The 23,893-nt window shown below is 41.2% G+C and overlaps 3 protein-coding genes across 3 annotated transcripts; all 3 read right to left on the bottom strand.

The window, feature by feature from the left end:
* Nucleotides 1–17: 17 nt before the first annotated feature.
* Nucleotides 18–8,579, bottom strand: cep68 (centrosomal protein 68). Its single transcript, XM_067237068.1, has 8 exons — nt 8,193–8,579; nt 5,630–5,992; nt 4,046–5,363; nt 3,704–3,894; nt 3,430–3,552; nt 3,240–3,336; nt 2,273–2,429; nt 18–2,053 (listed from the first exon to the last, which is right to left on the bottom strand). The coding sequence occupies exons 2-8, from the start codon at nt 5,897–5,899 to the stop codon at nt 2,041–2,043; spliced, it is 2,169 nt and encodes a 722-aa protein (XP_067093169.1). The 5' UTR covers nt 5,900–5,992; nt 8,193–8,579; the 3' UTR covers nt 18–2,040.
* Nucleotides 8,580–8,703: 124 nt separating this feature from the next.
* Nucleotides 8,704–9,815, bottom strand: sdhaf4 (succinate dehydrogenase complex assembly factor 4). Its single transcript, XM_067237070.1, has 3 exons — nt 9,647–9,815; nt 9,301–9,414; nt 8,704–9,075 (listed from the first exon to the last, which is right to left on the bottom strand). Exons 1-3 carry the CDS (start codon nt 9,723–9,725, stop codon nt 8,966–8,968), a joined length of 303 nt encoding a protein of 100 aa, XP_067093171.1. The 5' UTR covers nt 9,726–9,815; the 3' UTR covers nt 8,704–8,965.
* A 2,616-nt stretch (nt 9,816–12,431) lies between these two features.
* On the bottom strand, nt 12,432–15,035 carry tlx1 (T cell leukemia homeobox 1). Its single transcript, XM_067236913.1, has 3 exons — nt 14,591–15,035; nt 13,782–14,019; nt 12,432–12,642 (listed from the first exon to the last, which is right to left on the bottom strand). The coding sequence occupies exons 1-3, from the start codon at nt 15,033–15,035 to the stop codon at nt 12,432–12,434; spliced, it is 894 nt and encodes a 297-aa protein (XP_067093014.1).
* Nucleotides 15,036–23,893: the final 8,858 nt, after the last annotated feature.

Genomic DNA, 23,893 nt, shown 5'->3' with positions numbered 1-23,893 from the left:
CTAGTAATGTCTGTCCTAGGGTATGCTTGTGGTATGGATATGACTACATATTTTAATTTAACTGTAGTCCATTGTCTCACAACTCGATATGCTAAAGCTTAGGTTCTGTCAGTGTTATTCTTATTCATAGTAGGTCTACCTGGTAACTTGAAATCTGAAATGGTCAGTTTCAAGGACTGGTCAGTATTTACTGGCCACATAGCTACCTGGCACGCTGAACAAAACAGAATAATACAGGGCAACAATAACATCTCACTTAAATGCAGTACCAAAACACCCTATTGATTACAGTAGCTAGCTGATAAATGTATGGTGAAAGAAAAAATAACACTGCAATTACATGATTTCAATTCCTCCACTAGTCTTACAAGAAGGTTTCAATCACAGTTACACATGTACAGCATGTATTACAGTGCAAGAGCAGTAAAAACATAAGTGCAACATCAAACCCTGTGGGTGCAGTCTCTTGCCTGACAGTGTTAATATCATTTCAGTCAATGTTAAATAAGTAGGCCTATGAAATAAATATGGCTATGAAATAAATCCTAAAAGAAATGAGAATCCTGAAATATATAAATGCATGTACAAATGAATATATCAATGAGTCAGGATAGTTAAATAAGTAAATAGGTTTTTGTTTCTAAATTACATTTACATTTAGTCATTTAGCAGACGCTCTTATCCAGAGCGACTTACAGTAAATACAGGGACATTCCCCCGAGGCAAGTAGGGTGAAGTGCCTTGCCCAAGGACACAACGTCAGTTTGCATGACCGGGAATTGAACTGGCAACCTTCGGATTACTAGCCCGACTCCCTCACCGCTCAGCCAACTGACTCCCAAATTATGTTTTTCAAATGACTTATTTAATTCAGGGGACTTACATTTCATAATTATTAATGTATTTATTTCCATTTCTTATATACAAACCGATTCAGACCAGAGTGTCTTTGATTCAGACCAAACCAGGTCAGAGGTAACTTTCGCTTGGTAGAGTACAGATAATACAAAATTAGTCTGCTCCTGGTAAACATAACAAACAAATTGACTGCCAACCAACACAATCAGTTTTTGGTCATTAGTAATGGATTTAATAATAACTTCAGGCCCTTCACTTAAGATACACACTGATACTACATTTGTGTAATGTAATGTGCTCATAAGTATGGTCTTACAATTAAAACAGTTTTCAAATGTATTGTGTAAATGTTAAAACGAGTACAAGTGCGACAAACAGTTTTGCTTTTTTAACTTCACCAATGTTTATGTGTGACAAACAAAACATTTTTATTTAATTTAAAAAGTGTTACACATTCAGCACATACTATTCTTAGAACTGTCCAGAACTGTGTCTCTGGTGGGCAGCTGCCCATCCCAATAGGGCTGCCTTCAAATTAGTGCATCTTAGGTAACATTCTGGTGAAAAGACTAGCGACAGAGAAACATACACATGAGAAATGTTGTGTTTGTATTGCTCGTGTTGACTTTAAGTAATTTATGAACAGTTTTTATGTCTAATCACTGGATGTGACTTTAGATGAATAAAGTAAATGTACAACTTAATAAGTACATTCACTGCAAAGGTGAAATCTGGACTGTAATTCCAGAAGGCATTCAAGTGTACAATAACCAGACATTAGAAATCTTGAACATGGTCAACAGGTCAAGACCCCGGGTACAATGCCTCGACGGCTTAAATATAGAAAGGACATTGAGTGTAATACAAAAAGAGTTAGAAAGTTTAAATATGTGTAAAAAACTGTACCACAATGTGTAATGCTCTTATTACATTAATGAATCTGGCCCTTATTTGTGTAGGTCAATTGAAATACTAAGCATGCTTGACCATAACTCATAAGGCAACCATATAATACTTAGCTTCTGCTAGGTTTATAAAGCACATACGGAAAAAACAATCAAGTGGTCATTTTATCTGTCAATGACAACAATCCAACGGCTTAAACATTTTCGAACTGAGTTCTAGAGTTCAAGAGTTGAAGAAATTCTCTTTGTAAAACTTGATCCACAAATCGACTTTCCATTAAGCGTCATTGCTGAAAGGGAGAAAGGACAATCTTTATTCTTTCTACCTATGATGACGACCATTCCCACATTTACAACATATTCTGTGAAGGTTTTGGGGGGGGGCTCTGATGTGTTTAGTGTTTATAACATACAGTCCAGCCATACATCACCAGTACAAATCATTCAAACTTTCACACAAAGTTTACCCCAAGACATCCCACCTCCCTAGATCCTTGGCCCCCTCTCACCCTCTAGGCTGTGGAGCCCCAGGCTGGCTAGACTGGACAGGCTGGCTGGGCTGGGTCAGGCTATCCATAGCTGAGAGGATAGAGGAGAAGAGATGCTCGGTGTGCGTCTCCAGTGCCTTTGACTGCCTCTCAATAAGAGTGAGTGTGTCTTTCAAAACTAGAGGAGGGATAGAAACAGCAGACAGAGATATATCAGGAGAGAGAAGCAGAGTTGTGTTCAATAAATCGAACACAGGAACATAGTTGTAGACAGATTGTATCTTCTAAGTTACTTCTTGTTTGCCTACAGCATGTGACAAGTTGAGTTTGAGAATAAACGACACAACCTCTTTACAGTTCTTGGTTATGTATGCATGGCAGCATTCCTCTCACACAGAGTTTCCTGTTTCTGTTAGAGGAGAGGATTCTGGGTGTAGAATTACACTGACCAACCAGTTCAGGCCTACATTACACTGTTGCTGGCTGTTGAACTAACCAGCAGTCCTCGAGACCTAAAATAAATACACATGCCCCTCTAAGCTAACAGGACATGCTAGCCTTTGGTCAATGTAGCCTTTCATACCTAATCAAACATGTACTGTAATTTGAAGCCATCAGTACTTCGTGCCTCCTTCAAAAGTTTCTGATGTCTGAGTGTGACATGTTTTCCTCTGGCCAAGGAGTAGGAAAGTAAAGCGAAGAAGGGAATAGAAATAAGAATAATACCGTTGTGTGGTTCATTGTCATCTGAGTAACCCTCCCACTCCCTAAAAATTCCAAGAATGCTGGACCAACTGGTTGGCAGCTTGATTTGTTGTGGTTACGATTTGACCATCTGTAATATTTAAGTTCTTGAGATGTCATGCATAGTTAGTCCTCTAGTTCCTTTGTTACCTCGTGTGTTGCATGTGTGTTTGTTGGCCCTATTCTGAGTAAGGAATGTGCTGTCTTCGGTACATAGCAAGGCCTTTGATGTTGCAAAGCTAACCTGGAGAAGTGGAGGTCATACAGTTGAGGAGAAGCTCTCCAGTCTGTAGCACAGATGTGGTCAGAGACTGGTGAGCACTCACATCTCTCTGAAAGCTCTACAAAGGTGAAAATTGGGGGGAATTTTATAACATGAAGAGGTTGCAACATTGTTAGTTGTCTAATCACAAGGCTTGAGATTAATTTCTGACCTTATATTCAGCTAGTGATGACTTGACACTGTCAATGTCTACTCTGGGCGGAGCCAGAACCTCCATTTTCTCCACCACCGTATACAACCATTGGATGAGATCCTCCAGGTTTGTGCAGAAAGTCTTGTGGGTAAAACAAACATGTATCTTACTTCATGAATGTATTCATAACTGACTCACAATGAATCTGTGTAGAATATAAGGGGGGGGGGGGGGGGGGGGGGCAGGGTCAACTACTTTTTATCTGTATAAAACTGACGCTTTGCGGCCTCACTTTGATGTGCTTCACGAGGGAATTGGCTTGCTGGTTCTCTCCCTGACTCCTCTGGAGCTCAGGCAGGGTCAGTCCTACGAGCTGCTCCACCACAGCCTCCACCTCCCGCAGGTTGGCCCTCACTCCCTTGCCAGGATGGTCTAAGCTGGAGGCAGTGGCTTGGATAGCTTGCAGAGAATCCCCATGGACCTCTGTCAAATATGAACATGTTTTAATCAACGTTAAGTACAAAAAGCATACAGTGCTAACAGTGTGTATTATGTTGTTTTAACTGAAACAATGCATTTAAATATGGACTGAATAGAGACTAAGTATCAGAGATTTTATGTTCAAGAGGCATACCTTTCCTTTGAAGTTCTTCAGAGCCATCCATGTCTTTGTTATCCCTGGCTTCTTTTCTTTCCTGTTCCTCATCCTCCTGTTTGTCAGGCAACGTTGTGGAGGAGTGGAGCGACGTCGTCCCCCTCTCCAGGGACTCCCAGCTGGCTGTGACAGGCTGGCTGAGCTGTGCAGTCACCTCCCTAACCTGCCGTGAAAGAACCTGGAGCTCCTCCAGACGCTCTGGCAGAGGCCAAAACTCCTCATCCCATGCCTCACCTTTGAGACCACTCAGACGGGGTAGGACACTGGTTGATCGGATGAATCCGCTGGGAGTGGAAAAGACACCTGTTTGCCTATATTGGCCACCCCCACTACAAGCTGCTTGGTTCAGTCCAGTCCTTTCTTTACTGCAGTGGAGGCTCTCCAAAGATAAACCGTCTGCAGAGGCGTAGGGGCTACTGCTCAGAATGCCATTTGAGAATTTGGAGTGCGAGAGTCCACGGGGCTCGGACAACCTCTGATCTGTGCCCAGCATTCCTTTCTCCCTGGCCCACACAGTACCTACTCCCAAGGTGCCACTTAAAGGAAAGTCTATAGCTGATAGGCTGGTGGAGCTACAGAGTCCATCCAGTTCTATTCCTGAGTCTTGGAGGCCTGGGTTTCTCTGGAGTAGAGAGATGCCCTCTAGCTCAGAGGTCTCCCAGCTACTGACCACCCTTCCTGGCCGAAGGGGGTAGGTGTAGTCAAGGAGGGCCTGGTACTCCTTGTCTGGGTCCCAGGCTGGGGAGCCTCTGTCTGGGGATGGGGGCATGGACCTGGGGATGGCGCACGCCCAGTAGTTAGCCTGATGAGGGGGCATGTTGTGGAGGGCAGAGGGGATGCAACTTTTGGAGTAACCGAAGGAGGACGCTGCTTTGAGGCGTGTCTCTCTTCCTCCTCCTAACCTAAACTCTGTCTGTCTGGACCTAGAGGGGCCAAAGGATGGGCTGCATGATGGAGGAGACAGAAGAGTGGAGTTCCATTTGGGGCTGAGGGGTGAGCTAAATTGGCAGACTTCCAAAGGAGGGCTAGAAAGGCTGCGTGGACTGAGCCTGCTTCCCTGGCAAGGAGAGCCAAAGACAGGCTCCTCTTGGGAATACCAGCGCCTTTGGTCAGCAACATCCAGTGGGGTAGACAGATCTTCTCCAGAGGGCGAGATAGGTGACATATCCATGTGAAAACGGTCTAAGGAAAGGCCTGGGATCTCCTCTTCAGCTCGTTTAGCGTGAAAATCTTTATCTGTATGAAGGTGAAGATTGTCATTGTGTTCTTCAGTGATGCTACATTGCCACTGTTTTTCCTATGGTAAAAGGTATGATTAAAAGATTTATGTTATCTTCAGCAGTAATTTAAAAGACATCAATTTTCACAGCACAACCATGAATGTACACAGTAGATATGAGTAGTGTTATGTCTAGAGCCATCCAAAACAAAACTACTGTGGATGGAAAAACTAAGTCATGCAGTGATGGTCATGCAATCATGGTGATACTGTAATGGCAATTGGCCTGTTTAAGTTATACTGTATTTCAATTGGGTCCCATGTGCTTCTGAATGCTGTCTAACCTTATCGGAGTGCTCTTGTGACTTCTTCAGAATGGAGGTCTGGTGTTCTGTGGCAGACAAGGGTCTTCTCATAACATACTGCCTTCTGTCAGTCATATATCTGGACGTTGGTGCCATAGTAACACTCTTCCTGGCCCCTCCCCTTTCCTTGTCCTGGGTCCTTTCTCTGTCCCTGTTTTCCAAATTCTGGATGGAGGTTTGCCCTGTTCCACTGCGAATGAACTCCGGGATTCGAGTCTTCCATCGTTTACTGCAGCCTGTGAAGTCCATTGGAGGAGAGGATTATGGGATGGTCCTGTCAACTCCCAAGGGCGATGCTTACATGGCAGGGCGGTACGATGCCTCTCGTATCCACGACAACCTCTGAAATGGCATGCGGAAATAACAAAAAAAAATCAAAAACAAAAAGACTGCACCAGTCCATGTAAAGATCCCAATTCTGTGCTTCACAGGTAATGTTTTGCTAGTACCGGGTGTTTTTGTGGCGCAGATAACCATAATAGCGCTCACTGGGTGCATGTGAGTGTAATTATATGTTTTTGCTCCTTCTACGTTGCCTCACTGATCTCATTAAGACTGCATGCCCAGGCTTGCCCATGTTTGCTGGACCAGGGGTAGGAAAACTATCCCTTTGTCCATTCTTGACTAGCAGCTATGTTAGGACACAGTGTGACACCCATGCAGACCACGGTGAGACACACAAAGAATAGTGTCAAGCAAAAACCTAAAAACAAAGAGCTAGACGCCCTTCTCATCAGGGTTGTACTCTGGGACTCTTCAGCAAACCCACTGATTTGAGTGTGTCTCGTTTCCATGGCAAACGCCTGAAGAGGCTGGCTTTAGATTAGACAACTCTCGGCAAGGGAGGTGTCAATCAAAGCATGGCTGCTACAGAACAAAGAACAGACAGGAATGATAGGTCTGGCTCAGATTGTCTGATCAGATTGTCTTCGTTACCTTTTAGATCAAAGGATAATAGTATAAGCCTTGCTGGGGGAAAAATAAGAAAAATATTCTCTTTATTTTTATTATTCAAAAGTGACTATACTAAAGTAGGCAAACTCATATACATCTACTGTGGTACAAAAGTACTCTCTCCTGTTGTAGATACTATTAGCCTAGCAACAATATGTTTGCGCCTTCTCATTGGCCAGATAACGAAAGTAACTGAGCAACTGAGTCAATCACTTATAATGTTGTCCAATAACACAATTGCTTTAGTAACCTAGCAGTAAAGCCGTTTTATTTGGAGCATTAACAACAAATGGCCAGGCGTAAATCTTATTGGACTATAGCTATTTATTTTACTAATTAATTAACTAATTAATTGTAAAAGAAATAAATGCTTAATTTAAAAGCATCCTATGACAATGTGAATTCCTTAGTGTTTCACATGTAAATGTTTACATTAACATGACAGATACTACTGTGTCATGCCTTTCACATATAGCAACATAAGGAGTCTACATTATGAGTCTACAAGACTGACTAGTTGAATGTTGGGCAGTGGTTTACAGCAGATAACAGCATTAGTGAATAGCACAGGGCCCCTCTGCTTTTAGTCAGAGAGGCCCTGTATGTCTTACAAATTCCTTGCTGTGTATTGCTGGTTACCATTCATACAAGCAGTATGCTGGTTTAATTGCTGTCTCATATTAGACCAAAGCCAAATGTGAACCAACCATTAGTTCCCTTAATAGGGTTAAAATGTTCCCCTTATTTACACTTTACACAGCTACTGAAAATGAGGACTATATGTGACATAAGTCAGTCGATTTGACTGAGATAATATGATTTATGATGTGTAGAAATCCTCAATAATGCTTCTCCATTGCAAACATGTTTTTGAAACATTAGCAAATAACAGCGTGATACTTTAGAATTAATAAGTATCTTGTCCTCAGATCTTGCCGTACATCAGCATCTCATTGCAGCAATGACCGTTGTCAGTCAGTCTTAACAAAACACAAATGCTGTCCTATTCGTGTGTCTGCTCAGGGTCTAAATATGTCACTCTATTTAGGACTATTATAAAGCCTTAGGTTTTGCTTTTGGCATATGCACGTGACGGACCCTTAACCATACCAAAGCTGAAAACTTCTGAACTTATTTGGACTCGTCTATTGACATAATTAGACCAACATCCTCATTTTGTCCTACGAACCATACAATATTGCCTTATGTAGGTTAAAGGGAATGTAAGCCCAGCAAACCAATATTGTATCGACAATATCCCTAGATTACACCAGACATATTATAGCCTATATTTTACAATCTAGCTGAATTATATAGGCTACTATTTGTAGGTTACTCGAGCCCAAAATGCAGTCTGCGTGACCTCTCAAATATGACAAATATGTCAGATATGTAAATGGTGTAGAAGATGTCTAACGCTCAGTTTACAAATAAACATAGGTTTATGTGAACACTTAATGAATGCAAAATGCTGACGTTCAATTCAGGTTCGATTCACATATCCAAAGCAATAGTGAATACCTATAAGGAAACCTAGCGAAAGACAACAAAAAAAGACATTGATTCCTAAGATACTACATAGGCTTACCTCATTTAGCGCATACGAGTTTTTTGTGCAGGATGTGTACAACAGACGCGATTTTCGGGCAACATTGCAAATGTCTAAATTTTTATTGTGTACCAGCTCCCTGAGATACAGCCGAGGAGGAAATAGTTCAATTGTAAACAGGCGGAACAAACGGAAAAGGTTGATATGCCTCCCCTCGTGGACAAAAGGGGATTCACAATCTCAAACTACGAGATGCACTGAAACGTCACTATTATCATGTGGTGCGTAGTACTATTACTTTTGCTATTAATGACATTTGAAAAGAAAATATAAGATTGAAAAGACAAGATTGGTTATCATATTTACAGTCAAGGATATGTAACATTATTTCCACATTCCACACGTTCTAAAACATGTCTGCATCCAACAAATGTGCTTCAAATGACTCAAAATAATAATTTACGTTTTAAAACACTGAAAAGTAATATTCTATTGCATGGAACGTCTTGCATTATTGGTTCTCTTGAAATTAAAAGCCTACACTGAAATGTATTGTCCAGACGATTTATTGATCATCACACTCAGATCTTTGTACAAGAAGGAATAACATTGCAAGACAGAAGTGTAATTTAAACTGCGCAAATAACAGTAGGCCTATTGCAACATCACAATCATGAATGGAAGCCGTGGTGACTGTGCTGCATGCACAGTGCACATGAAGGTACTCATGAGTTTCTTTCACGAGGAAATAATATGTTGCTTTACAGTTTCACTGGGTTAGGTGCACCAATTCTTCTTCACGCTGCGTGCTACTAGAAGTCGATGCAGCGTCCCCTCCTCTCCCAGTCTCCGTACCGTGTGGGCTCAGGGCCTCTGGGGCCCCCTTTCTCCTTAGTGTCAGGGTGGACATCATCTTGGAACTCTGGAAAGATCCAAATGGATGCAACAATTTGATTACTTTGTTAAAAATGTTATATATAAATATGGTTCGTGAACTATTGGTAATCATTAGAAGATAGACCATTAATTATGTTCCTATTTACTTCATCTAGCTATTTCATGTTCAACTTCACAGACTTCTTATTGAATAAGCTACTACTTGGATTATGGCATCATTCTGTGCCTGATCAATCGTCTAAATTCGTACTTTCGAGGACATCCTTGCTTTTCTCTTCATTTAAGTCGAAGCGACCCTGCGGAGTTTTGGCTTTCCGCAGCGGTTCTTTGTCCTTGGCTGCTCCACTGACTGTCCGCGAGCATCCTTTTACAAAGCAACATTATTAACATTCTATCCACATCATAAAAACCATCATCAGAATTAATAAACCGTGATTGACAGTGAAAAATGTTGGCGTTGATAAGAGAATGATAAAACCAACGTAGTTAGAGTACGTATCAAGCCAATATGATGTAGGCAGCTAACGACTCGTATGGGTTTATACTGTTTTGTGTCATGAGTCAGAGAGTAGCATTAACTTATTTCTATAGCTTACCTGTAACAGACGACTCCACGAGTAATCCCTTTGTCAAAATATGTTTTGTTTTAGAAGCACACACGCGTAGAAGAGACATGTTGTGCACAATTTATTGAGGTACAATATCTATCTTGTACACTATGCTCCTAGTTAAAAAGGTGTTCAGACAGTCAGTTACACAATGTTCTTGTGTTTTGGCAAACAATGATGACGCAACGAGCGTCAGACCCTGCGACAAAAACAGAAGTCGTAATACTCACAAAGGCCACCAGGGATGGCTATAGCACAAGCTAGAAGTTTTTCAAAAAGTTGTGTTTAACTCAAAATGTTATCTTCAAAAAGACAACATTTTAATATTTTTATCCATTAATATTTCACCACTAAATACAAATGTGTGTTCATCAGATCATGGAATTAATATGTCTCTAGGTAAGAAGCGACATTTTACAGCTAAATTATTAAACTGCTCAGAGGAAACACTCCTACAAATCAGGAATTGTTTAATACAAATTTGCACACACAGGCCCACACTTCCATATATGTATAAATAGGATACAAACAATACTTTTGCAATAAACTATATGGAAATGTTAAACCATTGACTTCATTATACAATAACAGACAACATTTTAATGGTTGGTGTACTACTGACTCAATACCTTAAAACAAATAACAATCCCAAATGAAAAGTAAAGAATTAAGCTTGAGTATTTTTTTTTAAATTGCATCATACAATTTGATATATTGTAAATGAGGATGAAATTTAAGTGATGCTTTCAATTAATGATGCTCAAACTCGGTTTCTTTGTTGAATAAATGCATGAGTAAAGGGTATAGTGCAAGAATACATTTGTTGTAATGACTGTTCATAATAACTATTCATTAGTATCTATCCCATAACTTGCTTCTCACAATGAGCACATCATTCCCAATAAAATAGTTTTTGGAACCTTTCCATATAGTTGACCAGTAAGCAAGTATTTATTGTTTTCTGTATAATAGAAATAAAACATAGCCAAATTGCAAAACTCAAACAGATGCATACAAACTGTAGCTACACGTTCTCTAATGGATAGCTTTATTTGAGAAACATTTGTTTAAATGTCAAACTGAATTTTATTGTAGACTAAAATGCTTTCTATGTGGAAATTCTATATAATAGGTAATGCATTTTGCAATGAAACACAAAGGCCTAAACATTTTGTAGATTACACAAACTTAATACATGACTTGTTTGATTGAACAAAACATGTCTTGATATTGTTTGTTGTGCTGATGGAATTCTTAAATAAACAAAATGTGTTTAGAAAACTGTAACTATTACTACTATAAATAACTGTAAATACTGATAATGAAAGAATCTATGATAATGACATATTTCAGGTGGACTAGTTGAATCCACAGTTTTACATTGCAAAGGTTGGTGTGTTTGTCCACTCTGCTGCACTTACAGCCACTTGGACCTCTTTTCTCTGCTCTGCAAAGGAATTTCAGGAGATTTGGGAAAGCCAGCAATGTGACACAGTGCTGAAATTTCAGAGTGGATGATGAAATTCTACCCTTTGCATTCCTTTTTGGGGAGAGAGAGGCACTGGACTAGCTCACACACACTGTACAGCTGTGTGCAATCAGCATTACACACATACTCACTACAATTGCGTGTAGCTCAAACTATCACAACCCAAACATTCAACTGAATCTTTTCATAATTCAAGCAAGGACTCATTTATCATACAACCACAAATGTCCATCATTTCTCAAGACACTTATTATTCTGGTAGTCTAGTACTGAATAATACTAAGCAGATAGCATTTGGATGGTAACTGTTCCGCTAAGGGAGAACCCCATGAACACAATATAGCCCTACGCCAGTGTATCCCATGGTTGCAAACAATATGTTGAACACCTCTTTTTAAGTTGATTGTTAAGAGGTATTTAAGGGGATCTGAAAGGGTTGGACATAGATACTGTAATAAAAAAGTTAAGGTAAATCTTTGTAGGCCTACAAATTAATGAAACAAACATAATTATTTCAGCTGGTATTTGTTTAAAGAAACTACAGGAAATTAATCACTTCATTTTGTCAGGCAATGGACACTTACAGTTTGTAAAACAATTAATAAAAAGATCTTCAGAGATATCAATAACCAATTGTGTCTTGTATACTATCATGTATTAACACATTATTCACCAATGTGCGTTCACTCACCATCTCCAAATCCATAAAAAAAATATTCTGGCTCTATCATTAGAATGTGTCCGGTCAGTAAAATGCATATAGGCTACATTTGATATATATTTTAATATATTACCCTAATATTTTACCAAAAATGTACCGAGACATTGATGTAAATGTAAAATAATGTAAAACTGTAACTGATGTCTCCAAGCATCTCCCAAAAAAACTGTAATCATTAGCCTATAATGAATAACAAGCAGAATGTTGCTTCAAAGGTGCTAACTGAAGTGCTCAGTGCTCTTTTCAAGACCAATGAAAACAACAAAAAAATCCAATGATTACAAAATTGGTGATAGCCAATGGTTTGAAGCAAAAAAAAGCAAAATGACTACTCGATCATATAGGATGTTTGTTTAAAAAATTACTCGTTACAAAGAAGAACACTGTATTTTTCGGTCACTGACATGAGTGTTTTATCGAGACAATTTATGTGCCAATGTATATAACTCCCGTCATGCTGGTCTTTGTCAGTCACAAAAGGCCTATACTTTTTCAGTGTCTGTGGTCCTGAAATATTTTACATTTGTCGATGACTTCAATAATAAAGGAAGTCGTTTTCCCCCCTACTCGCAGGTAGAAACACTACTCATTTTTGCAGTGTTCTCAGTCCACGGCTGGAGATTCTGAAGCGCAAAAAGTGAGCTGTTGTGGAGACAGAGAGGGTCTGGGTTCACTGGCTGGTTTATAGTTTTCTGAAAGGCCTCCTGTTGTAGTTGCATGAGAATCCGGTTAGCCTGTTGTCTCTCCGCTTCCCTCTCCTCTGCTGTCTGCCTCCTGGAACACCGGAGACACCACAGAGACAAAGAGGCGTCAGTTGGAAATTCAACCCAGCATTGCGTCATGCACAAGTCATTGTTAATTCACATAGCCTACATTAATTTCTGTGTGAAATAATTCTCGAATGTCATTCATGAAAACAGTGACCACGCACGAGGGCTATAAAATGGTATAGCCTATGCTAAATAAAAGTAGGCCTATGGGATGGAGCATTCATGCACAAATTCCGAATCTTGTTGTTCCCCAGCATCAATTGATTATTAAAACCAGTGACAAATTATATTATATTTACCGTGGGCTACATTTATTGTACTTCGTAACTTTGATCTGGGAAAGATGTGCCCTATATGTTTGCTATCAAATTGCCATAGGCCTAGCCTAATGTATCATGTAGGCTTAGGCTATGCTATCAAACTTGGCCTAGCCTACCCTAGAGTAGGTATTATAGGCCTACTAATCAATAGGCTATGTCCGTTTAGGCTATCATAAACTTACACTGTTACATTTAAAGGTTTTTCAGGACTAGAGGCTCAACAAAGATTAAAGATTATTTAATTTAAAGAACAAATGTTCGCTCTGTCATTCTTTGGAAAATGAAAGTTTGTTTTGATGAAGATGGTTCTTTGGATCGGTGTATTGGTTATTCAAGGTAACATCCATAGGTTTGACTCAACGTGTAGGCTATCTTATATTAAGCCGATTTCTAAGTAACAAATTCAAGTAGGCAATAGCCTCGACGAAACTTTTATCATGCCCAAAAACCTTTCAGCATTTTGACTGCCACAACATTCCATCTGATTTGACAGGGATTTCATCAGGCTTCTAAGAAGATATTGAAGGCCAAGGTTTCGTTAAAGACAGCCTAGTTTTCACAAAGAAATGCTCAGGGTGTCTAAATATAGTAATTTAGTTGAAAACCACTGATGATAATCTTGACTTGATTAATAACATAATTTCAGAAAACAAACTTAGGCCATAACGTTCGTTTTGTTACAAACTTTAAGCTCTGTAAATCACAAAGCTATGAGCCTATGTGAACACATTAATAATGCATACGTTGGTTTCAATACATGTACAATTCAGTACTTGAGAATGTTTCTACTAAAATGTTTGCAAATCATCAGTTTTTTTTTAACCTCCATTTCGTTCTTCTGTTCTGGAACCATGTTTTGACTTGAGCGTCTGTCATCTTGAGGGACTTGGCAAGAGCCGCCCGTTCTGCGGACGCCAGGTATTTCTGTCGATGAAAGCGCTTCTCCAGCTCGCAGATCTGCAGACGTGTAAACGATGTCCGTGGCTTTTTTTTCTTCGGGGGTGTCCGGTTCTGGTAAGGGTGACCTACACGGCGTGTTACAGTGAGGGGTGAAAGCGCCACTAAAAAGGGAAGAATCGACACGGGCAAAAGCAAGCGGCACAAATCAACGATAGATCAGCAGCGCAGCAAGTTCAAAGAATGAAAAGGCAGAAAGGGAAGTTTCCCTATGACAGCAATGCGAAAGAAACTGTATTCATGGAAACTATCTCATAGAAATAATGTAATTTGCTTATACGCAATGCAGTCATGCAGAAAAAAATATTTAGACCTATTAGAACAAAAGGCTATAAAGTAGTATAACTTAACATTGTGGCCATGTGTGATACAATTTAAATAGGCCTACATTTCACAAATGAGACGTGGCATATTTCCTTAATGTTCAGGATTAAGGCTAAAGTCCTTGACGATCAATTTATAATACAATTTCAAACGTCTTCCTGCAGTTAGGCTACGTTTAAACCCTTCTCTGTAATGTATAGCTATGGAAATAATGATAGACCGTTGAAGACTTTATGATAGGCTACACAATTATTCCCTTTCTTTCTTCTATGGGCCACGTCCAAATAACAATCTGACTCCCATTTTCCCATGTCCAACAATCACGACAATCAGGCAGATACATGCACGAACCTGTGAACCTGTCTTTGGTGTATCTTCTGTTGCTCTCCATCCATGGGAACGTCAGTCCTGTCAGGTTGTTCATGGCGCCTGATACCGTGGGCATGCCACTTGGGATGGACGAGAGGCCGTTTCCCAACGGCCGGTGCGCTGGCACACGGATGACTCCAGCCGCGTTGACGTTATTACCATTTACGTTCATTCCCATGTTCATGTTATAGGAGCCGCTAATAGACGTCACCCCACACGCATTGCCATTATATCCGGAGTTATTGCATGCAAAATTGCTGGTCATGTTGTTGTAGCCAGTGCTACCAATGCAGCTGTGTCCGTAGTCCAGCTCGGGCATTCTCGCCCCGAGCATGCAGCTCTGGTCCACATTGTTGAGGATTTGGTCGATCCCGAAGCTGATGGGTTCCACGTGCGTGTGCTGGAGGTGCGCTCCTATATGATCCATGGCCTCCGCGAGCCCCCTGCGAGGTTCAGAGGTGCTCCACGCCGCGCCTTATTGTTGAGCTTTAAAACCTCGTCTGTTTGCTCTCCAGTCGTTATCTAATCAGTGTGGGTGCATGTGTGCGAGTGTACAGTATGTGTGTTTGTGCGTGTGAGAGAACGAGCGTATGTGAATTGAGTGCTGCTGTGAGTGAGTTTTTTCTTCTACCCTTTTTGGCTGGGAGAGCAGATAGCCCTCGCCGGCTGGTGCGCGTAGGCATCAATCAAAGTGCCAAATAGGCAGCGCGAGATTAAGCTCCAATTTTAAGGCCTCGAGACTCAATTGGCTAAACACTTCACCGCAAACCCATGCCACTTTAAGTAAAAGCTTGGGTTTGCTCCTGACGTCTCACACCGCACTCAGAGGGGGTGTTGTATTTTTTTAAATTACGCTGTGGACGCGTTCAGGATTTGTTCGAAAGTGTCATAATTGAAAGCTTGTGTCAGTCAAGTGTGCCATCCTGTAACAACAATTAGGCTACAGCATTTTCAATGGTTACATTTTGAGTTTAAAGCAAAAAAAAAAACTGTTCTATAATGGGATTCTAAAGGATTCGATATTTGCACAATTGCTTGAGGGAAAGACTGTTACGTTCGCAATGGTGAGGGGTTTCGCATGGAACAAGGAATTCGCTCTGACAAAAGAAAACCATAGCCAATAGCCCATAGCGCAAATTTATTTGTTGTTATAAGTTTTGGTCTTGTGCTTTTACTTTGCTATATTCACCACCGTATTTTGGATAATTGCCTATGCTACTTTAAATTATTAATCATAATAAGGTCAATAAAGATTAGACCTATAGTGCAAAAAGCGAGATTGATTGTCTTTACCAACAGACTAAACTCTAAAACCAATATCCTAACCAGACGCTTAATGTTGGCGATTCATATTTTGTGTCAATGATTCCATCTTTTTAAATGGCCTTTTCCATTGATAGGCAATTTATACGCAATTAGTCTTCATTTGCTATGGCAAAGTCCACTTAAAGAACTTCATTTAATTCGGATAGCAAATATTAACAAATGGCATTAAACCCAGTATAATTCTGGACTTTTGTCACTTTAGGTGGCGACAGTTTTTAATGGATTTTCTTTTTGATCAATGGGTTTGTATTTGTCTTATTGTAGGTTACAGGCTGTTGTATACTATTCCAGAGAGAAATTGAATTTATAATCCAATTAGCCTATGCTTTGAATGATCAGATACTGTGGGTGTACAATTTGCAACAGGCTATTAAAAAGGTTTGCCTACAAAATTAATGTTTACCATATGAATTTCAAAAGGCAAACTCCAAAACAATTAAATGAAAAATTATACCATCTGGGTCATTGATTATCTCTCCTCAAGAAACCTTTGGGGACGTAATTATTTAGCCGAGAGCATTAAGGTATTAATATTTGATATGCCGATTCTCGCTGGCCAATTGACCGAAATTAAAGTTTAATGCAGACGGTTCACACCTTAAAGTAGGCTACCTCGCCACATTTTGACTCATAACAAACTTCCCTATTCCCGCAGAGTAAGCCTTAATGATTCAAATAAAGTAATACTTGTGCAATACATAGCTCTAACCCCCTGTGTGTGAAGTTATAGTGATAAAGTCGCCCAAACCGCAGAACATCTCGGTCTTCCTATTCTGCGTTTTACATTCTGCACTTTGACGAGCCAACCAACTCATAAAAAAAATAGGACAGTTGCATTTATTGACAGCCTGCTGTGATTGATTTGTGTAACGCTACTGTTTGGTCTTTTAGGATGTCTATGAATGAGAGAAGATTTAGGCTACTCTGACCCTGTTTAAAACTGGCAGCAGCATCTCTTCAAACTCCATTATCGAGCAGCCATATCCTATAGCGGCAGGGTTGTCCTTAAGGGGTTTCACCAACATCATCTCCTCATTAAGACGTTTATTGATTTCTCACCCTGACAAGCGCAGCTAACTTCAACTATCCTATATTTTAGGGTACCATGTGTCAATAAATACAGTAATATCAACAGTATGTGTTATTAAGCTTTTTGTGTGAAGTTATCTAAAGGCCCGGACGACCGTTCATGTCAAATTCGTTTCTATGTCTATGGGCTTATAGAGTGGTGACTTACGTTTCGTTCTCCCAGTAGAGGCTATATATTGTATTTCAGGGTCTACCTGTGCAGTCCTTAACCTTTGACTTCTGCCTGTCTGGCGCCAACTCCATCAGCTCCTCTGCTCTCTGGAGCATACATTTCGGGAAGACAGTGGGAGAGATTGCCCAATTAATTCTAGATTTTTAACGTTTATGTAAGCAGGCAGCATTATAAAGAACAAATTCTTATTTACAGTGATGACCTGGCAAAAAGCACAAGCTCTTTGAAGGGGAGGGGAAGGGGGATAAATAATTAATAGTAAATAATGCGTCCCGTATTGGAAAAAGAAAACGGACAGTACTGTCAACTGTTGGCATTACTCCGACTCAAATTAATTGTATCAATAAAAATCAAAGTGCGGTGACACATTCTAAAACCACGAGCCTGATAAAACAAAAGGCAAGTTCGATCAACAGACATAACCGTAAAAAAACTGAGGAATACAGCCAAACTTCTGTCATTGCCAACAGTACCTTCATGTTCATATTCGCCTGAATATTAAGAGTGGCATTATCGATTGTAATACCCATTGAAATCTACGAAAATAATAATAATTTTACAGAGGCCTACCTACTGCTATTCAATTCTTGAATGTTCAGCCTAAAAATAGTCCGACATTTTAAGCATATTGAATAAAATTAAGTTATTTTACAGTTCCCTCATAAGAAATGTTTGTCAGAGGAGCACAATATAACTGGAGTCATTTTTATATCCATCAAATAGCTGAGACTATCTCAGGTCTGAAAAAAACCAGTCATCACTGAGGTAAGTGAGCCATTATCCTGTTTGTTTAGTAACACAGGGAAACAGACGCCACAGAGGGATCTAACACGCTGGACCCACAGCCCCTGTACTTCTTCCTGAGATCACAGAAACAAACATACACACATATACACACACACACACACACGCACACACACACACACACACACACACACACACACACACACACACACACACACACACACACACACACACACACACACACACACACACACACACACACACACACACACACACACACACACACACACACACAGTAAAGGTCTCTAAATGAAAACATTAGAAACTGGTAGGATGCACACATGGGAAAAACACGAGGGAATATGCAGGTTTGTTTTGGTTCACACCGCCCAAGGCAAAATGATTTTTCAGAGTTCAACTTGCTTTCGTGCCACATTAGTGAGTAATGTGAAGCAGCAAAGACACAATATTTTGTCTTAATCACAGTTCTAAAGCCCCAAACAAGAGCAGAGAAAAACTCCCAGGGTGACTGCAAGAATCACCCGCAGTACATCTGTCATGCACACACACACGCACACATTTACATTTATGCATTTAGCATACATGCATGGTCTGTATGTAAGTTGTACAATGTCAACAAATCAGTTTGTATTTATTTCTAGTTGTCCTGAAACAAAACATCCATTCTCAGATTGGAATCTCACTGAATCAGTGGACATTTTTGATATTTTGCTAAATGTAATCCTATGTACTGTGTGTTTTAAACTTTAAAATGTAGGATTAATCATTCATACAATTGCGTTGTGAGTACATTTGGGAGGAAAAGACTTGCATACAATCCAGGCCATATGTGTAGCCACACAAAGGTGCTGACAGATACAATAACCTCATGTGGTCTGTCAACACACATACACACACACACATACACACACATACACATACAAAATAACAGTAACCTCGGGGGGAGATTGAACAAATTCCTTTACTTCGCTTATTTTCTTCTAGACCCCGCTTTCAGGAATGGAAAACACAAAGTTGCTTTGATACCATACTTTCCCAGTTTTGCTGAATATATGGTTAGCTGTGTCCTTTCCACTTTCTTGAGTGACAGGTCTCTATCAGCATGCTTATCATCCGAACGTCAGCTACTTCCAGAAAAGCCCATTTTCAAGTGATGGATTGGAACCAGTCAGAGAGGGACTGAGAGAAAAAAAGAAAGTGAGACAAACACCCCAAGACTGTTGGAGAAAGCCTATATGGAGACATAAACCCTGGAGGAAGATCCCTACTTGGATTCAGAACCAAATCTATTCTTTCAAACGTCTACACTAGCCAACCAAAAGATCCTCTGACCCCATGCCGTTTCCATATAAGGCCCCCTTTCCCTTAGGTTCAGTGTGGTTAACCCCTGGAGCAGAATTTATGGTGTGGGTGGAAGGAGTGACTTAAGAGGAGAGGGTCAAAAACAGGGACCCAACCGAGAATGTTTGGCCTGGAAGCTTAGAACGGAAGAAAGAACTCAGAGATCTCAATTTATGGGGGACCATGCCACTTGAAAAGCCCCTATTCATATCCTGCATTTTGACAGAGGACAGCGGATGAAGGCTGTGTGTCTGTGTGAATTTGGACTCAGAAATCTCTGTCAGTCTTTGGTATCTGTCATTTAAAAAAAAAGTATTTCGTTAAATGTGTGGTCAGGGACTGAAGAGATGTTAGTGCGTGTAGCTTGCACTAGGTTTCTTCTAACGCAGCACCAAGCAGCAATGATGATGTCACGGTAGTCACTTTGGTATCGAGTGATGGAAACATGTGCCATTAGAGCGTCAGGTTGTAGACACAACTAACGGACGACTAGCAATGGGACAAAACCTGTCACTCTACCCCAACAGGAACTGTGTCATTCGAGACCAAACACTATCTATCATGAGGGCCGATGCTGAGATTATCATTAACGTTGAACACTAGGTTGGCAGAAAGCTGTGTGAATTGTGGAAGCTTTCTGGCGACCATCTGTTTAAACTCAACACAGATGTGAACCTCAACTAACAGCAATGAGGAGGAATAAAAGAGTTCAGCTGTATCTAGACGACCATGACCAAGAAGAACTTAGGACCCAAGTTAGCATGCAGCACTCCTGTCTAAGGTTTCTAATTAGTTAGAAGGATTAACTTACCAGGGCAGTACATTTAGTAAGTGGGATTTTTGAGATGTTTAAGGGCTTTGTGGATGCACGTAGGAACTGCAGGATTCACTCGAGTAGAATAAGCTAACAGGTGGACTTTGTCCAGCCAAACGGTAGCTCCTGTCAGTAACACTCCCCCACCCCCCAAACCCTGCACCCTGCTTCCCCCTGTGTCCTCTTCCCTCTGCATCATGGGTGCCTCCTGGCCTGCCCTGTCCCGTGGTGGGTCGAGTACAGGCTTCCTGCTGTCTGCATTTGATTTGTGAAGAGTGTGTGTGTGCCTGTGTGTGTGTGTGTGTGTGTGGATGGATGGGGGTCCTGGTTTCCTCTCCCCATACTGCATAACCAGCTGTGAGACGTTTACTCCTCCTAGACAGATGGAATCATCTCTCTGGCTAGGGGGTCTGCTGTCCCCCATGATGCCTCAAACTCCAACCTCTTCCAGTGCACTGTCCTATGGTCAGTGCTGTTCATAACACAGTAGGAACTGCACAATACACAGACAGACAGCAGTTTGCACGGTCAGTGTGGAGGGAAAGCAGGGAAAGCTAATGGTTCTCTTGCAGTTAAAGCAAGAGGAGAAATGTAGTGTAAAGTCGACAGCTTTTGCCCACAACAGTAAGAGTTGTGGTGCGGCTCCTCTGAAAACACTCAACTGTTTAGAACCCTTTACAAACCTGAGGAACCCACTGGAACTTATAACATATACAGTATGGTACTCTTCCTAAGGAACTTTGTTGTCCTTGGTGCACCAGCAGGGGGACATTAATCTAAGTGTCACCCTGTAAAGGAGCAGATTTTTCTCTGTTAATTTGCTATTATCCTTGAATCTCTGCCCTGAATGCTCAAGTAGTGTTTCATACATATATTAATGATCTATGTTATGTCATTAAATAGGGGGTTATTGCGAGGAGTTGAGGACTATGTAATAAGTCATGCAGATGCTTTGTTACTAATGCACATCTAAGACAAAGATGCTTAGGGACACAATCATTCAGAATGAGAAATCATTTTGGAATGTGGAGAAAACATCTGTTTCTGTTGTTGTAATTATTTTTGGCCCGTTATCAAAAATATGAATGGAAATGATCAAAATAAAATTGGATTCATCTTGGGGAAAGGGCTTAATGGATTACTGTTGAAAGTGTGAATGCACACACACACACACATACACACACACATACACACACACACACACACACACACACACACACACACATACACACAGACACACAGACACACAGACACACAGACACATAGACACACACACACACACACAGTAAAGGTAAAGTAAAGGTCTCTAAATGAAAACAGTAGAAACTCGTAGGATGCACACATGAGAAAAACACGAGTTCAACTTGCTGCAAACATAATGAAGACCACAAATGAATACAAACACAAACAAAGAGCAGGTCGGACATGTTGGACGTTTCAACAGTTACGTAAATCTGCATGGCCCTATTGCTTGGTCCCTCCCAATTACACAGCAATGCACACAAAAACAAACAGGCCCCCAACCCAAACACTCAAACGCCCAAATCACTGTCTCTCTATCTCCCACACACACAAACACACACACAAACACACAAGCCTTTCTCAAAATTCTTTCACACACACCGACACACACACACACACACAGACTGCCTGGTGCCTGTGTTGCCCCAGGGGCCTGTGCGGCTAGCTTAATGACCTGCTCTCATAGGGTTGCGGTGTCTCTCCAGTCACACTTAGTGAGAGGATGAGCAACTGATCCGTGCTTCGGCTCTCCTCTACCCCTTCAGCAAAACAACTAAACTGACCCCCATCCACTCACTCACTTCATTAGAACATTTAACACTACTCTTTGTAATGGTCTATATACATGAATCTGTTCATCTGTTGGCATTAATACATGTGGGTGTGACAATAAGTGTGAATGGGGGAAAAGAGAGTACGCAAAAAAGATCTTAAAGGGAAAAATATGACACAAAGAGATAGACAGATAGAGAGTGGGACCGAAACAGGCACGTGATAAGAAACAGAGTCAGTTAAAAGTGCATGTCTCTCTCCCTCTGGCAACTGTGCTAGTGTGAAAAGTGGGACAGACAGCTCTCTCTCTCCCTCTTGGGTCAAAGGTCAAGCCTAATTGGCCTAATGGAGCCGCAGGACCAAAACAAACAGATCTCAGGTCAGCACAGATCAGAAGGAGGCGAGCACCACTGAGAACGAGAGAAGAACAACAAACGAGAAGACAAAACGGACCTAGACACAACATCACTGCACAACAAGAAGGTCGGGTTACACAGAAGCACGACAGGGGTACAAGAACGCCTTGCCAAACCAGCCCAAGGTCATAGTGTGACTACCCTGGATGACATCGTCAAAAATAGTTCAGCAAATAGATGAATGTAATATTATGGTAGGGATGTTGGACAGTCATGTAGTTTTTTATGTGGTACTGTGTGGTGTACTAGGCAGAAATATATCTGGAAGGTATGGAGTCCTTTCTTCTTGATAGACAGATGAACGCTGTTCTTCTCGCAAGCATGGAATTATGAATGATGAAATCGACCTGAATTGGTGTTTTCTCATACATCTTCTGTGAACCAGCCTTATCCACAAAGCTACATGACAATGGTGATCAGTTAGCGTGGCTGGACCCTGTACTGCTGAGATCATAAAGATCGCTGAGTGGTGTGAGTTGTGGTGACAGTACCTTCCGATCTGTCACAGGAAGCAGAATAAACACTTCCACAGGAGGCTTAGTAAGTCCTAACCCCGACCCTAACCTGCGACCACAAAAAACGTTCAGTGTCTTAAAACTCTCCAAATACATACAAATTCCTAAATCTAGTTAAGGATATTAAGAAAAATGATCGATTTCCCTGTTATTTTAATGGTGCTGCAATTTAAAGAAATGAGGCCACTACTCATATAAGAGTGTGACAGACAGTGTAGATTTATTGGTGTCTGTTAATGTGTGTCCAGCTGTTGAGCTTGCACATCCATCTCTCTCATACGCATGTTGTTTACACTTTTTGCCATTTAATGTGTCCGAGGGAGAAAGGAGTGTGTCTTTGGTGTGTTGGCGGAAGCCTGGAGTGTGTGTCTGCCGGTCTGCGGAAGTTGTGTCTATGCATGCTGAAGGAAGGCCTGCTTCTGTGAGTATGAGAGAGAGAGAGAGAGAGAGAGAGAGAGAGAGAGAGAGAGAGAGTGTGTTGTGAAAGAGTTATGATCTGTTTGGGTCAATAATGGAGAGGCAGCACGGCATCACTCAACAAGATAAACAGTGTCAGAGTTTAAAACAGCCCAGGACCCTCTGTCTGTGCACACACACACACACCTGTCAGCGTGAATCGAACCTCCCCTTTTCATCCTACACACACTTTCCCACTCTGTGTCGTTTCTCTTCTCCACCAACAGGCCCCCCAAGCCCAAAGTGTATCTTGTCTTGGTGTTGTCATCCTGCCACCCCCTGACAAAGTAAACACTCCCATCAGCCCTTGTGGGGGGGCTCCTAGGAACCTGGGGGGGCAGGACTTTAACTGCCTTTAATTGACCAAACTTTTGTTTGACATCAGTAGAAAGCATCAGCGCATCAATCCAGAGCCAATTACAGCAGGCTCACGCCGGGCGGGTGAGTGGATGCCGATCGGGGCCCCTGTCGCCGTGACACCCGGATGATTGATCACCGTGCCGCGGCAACGGCTCTCTAACCTGATCAGGCAAATTACCATGGCGACCACAGGGGCCATCTGAGCCTCACGCCGCAAAATTAAATCCACAGCGCTCG

This window comes from Osmerus mordax, chromosome 5 (assembly GCF_038355195.1).
Source record: "Osmerus mordax isolate fOsmMor3 chromosome 5, fOsmMor3.pri, whole genome shotgun sequence".
Taxonomy (NCBI): domain Eukaryota; kingdom Metazoa; phylum Chordata; class Actinopteri; order Osmeriformes; family Osmeridae; genus Osmerus; species Osmerus mordax.
This window is presented reverse-complemented; position numbering and strand designations above follow the sequence as displayed.

Coding starts and splice junctions, on each gene's coding strand:
- cep68 (XM_067237068.1), bottom strand. CDS start 5,899: ATGGACTTCACAGGCTGCAGTAAACGATGGAAGACTCGAATCCCGGAG. Junction 3,895..4,045: donor TGAAGAACTTCAAAGGAAAG/GTATGCCTCTTG, acceptor CATATTTGACAG/AGGTCCATGGGGATTCTCTG. Junction 2,430..3,239: donor TATGACCTCCACTTCTCCAG/GTTAGCTTTGCA, acceptor TCCCTCCTCTAG/TTTTGAAAGACACACTCACT.
- sdhaf4 (XM_067237070.1), bottom strand. CDS start 9,725: ATGTCTCTTCTACGCGTGTGTGCTTCTAAAACAAAACATATTTTGACA. Junction 9,415..9,646: donor CGTGGAGTCGTCTGTTACAG/GTAAGCTATAGA, acceptor GCTTTGTAAAAG/GATGCTCGCGGACAGTCAGT. Junction 9,076..9,300: donor AAGCAAGGATGTCCTCGAAA/GTACGAATTTAG, acceptor GGATCTTTCCAG/AGTTCCAAGATGATGTCCAC.
- tlx1 (XM_067236913.1), bottom strand. CDS start 15,035: ATGGATCATATAGGAGCGCACCTCCAGCACACGCACGTGGAACCCATC. Junction 14,020..14,590: donor CACCAAAGACAGGTTCACAG/GTTCGTGCATGT, acceptor TTCCCTTTTTAG/TGGCGCTTTCACCCCTCACT. Junction 12,643..13,781: donor AACAGAAGAACGAAATGGAG/GTTAAAAAAAAA, acceptor CCGGTGTTCCAG/GAGGCAGACAGCAGAGGAGA.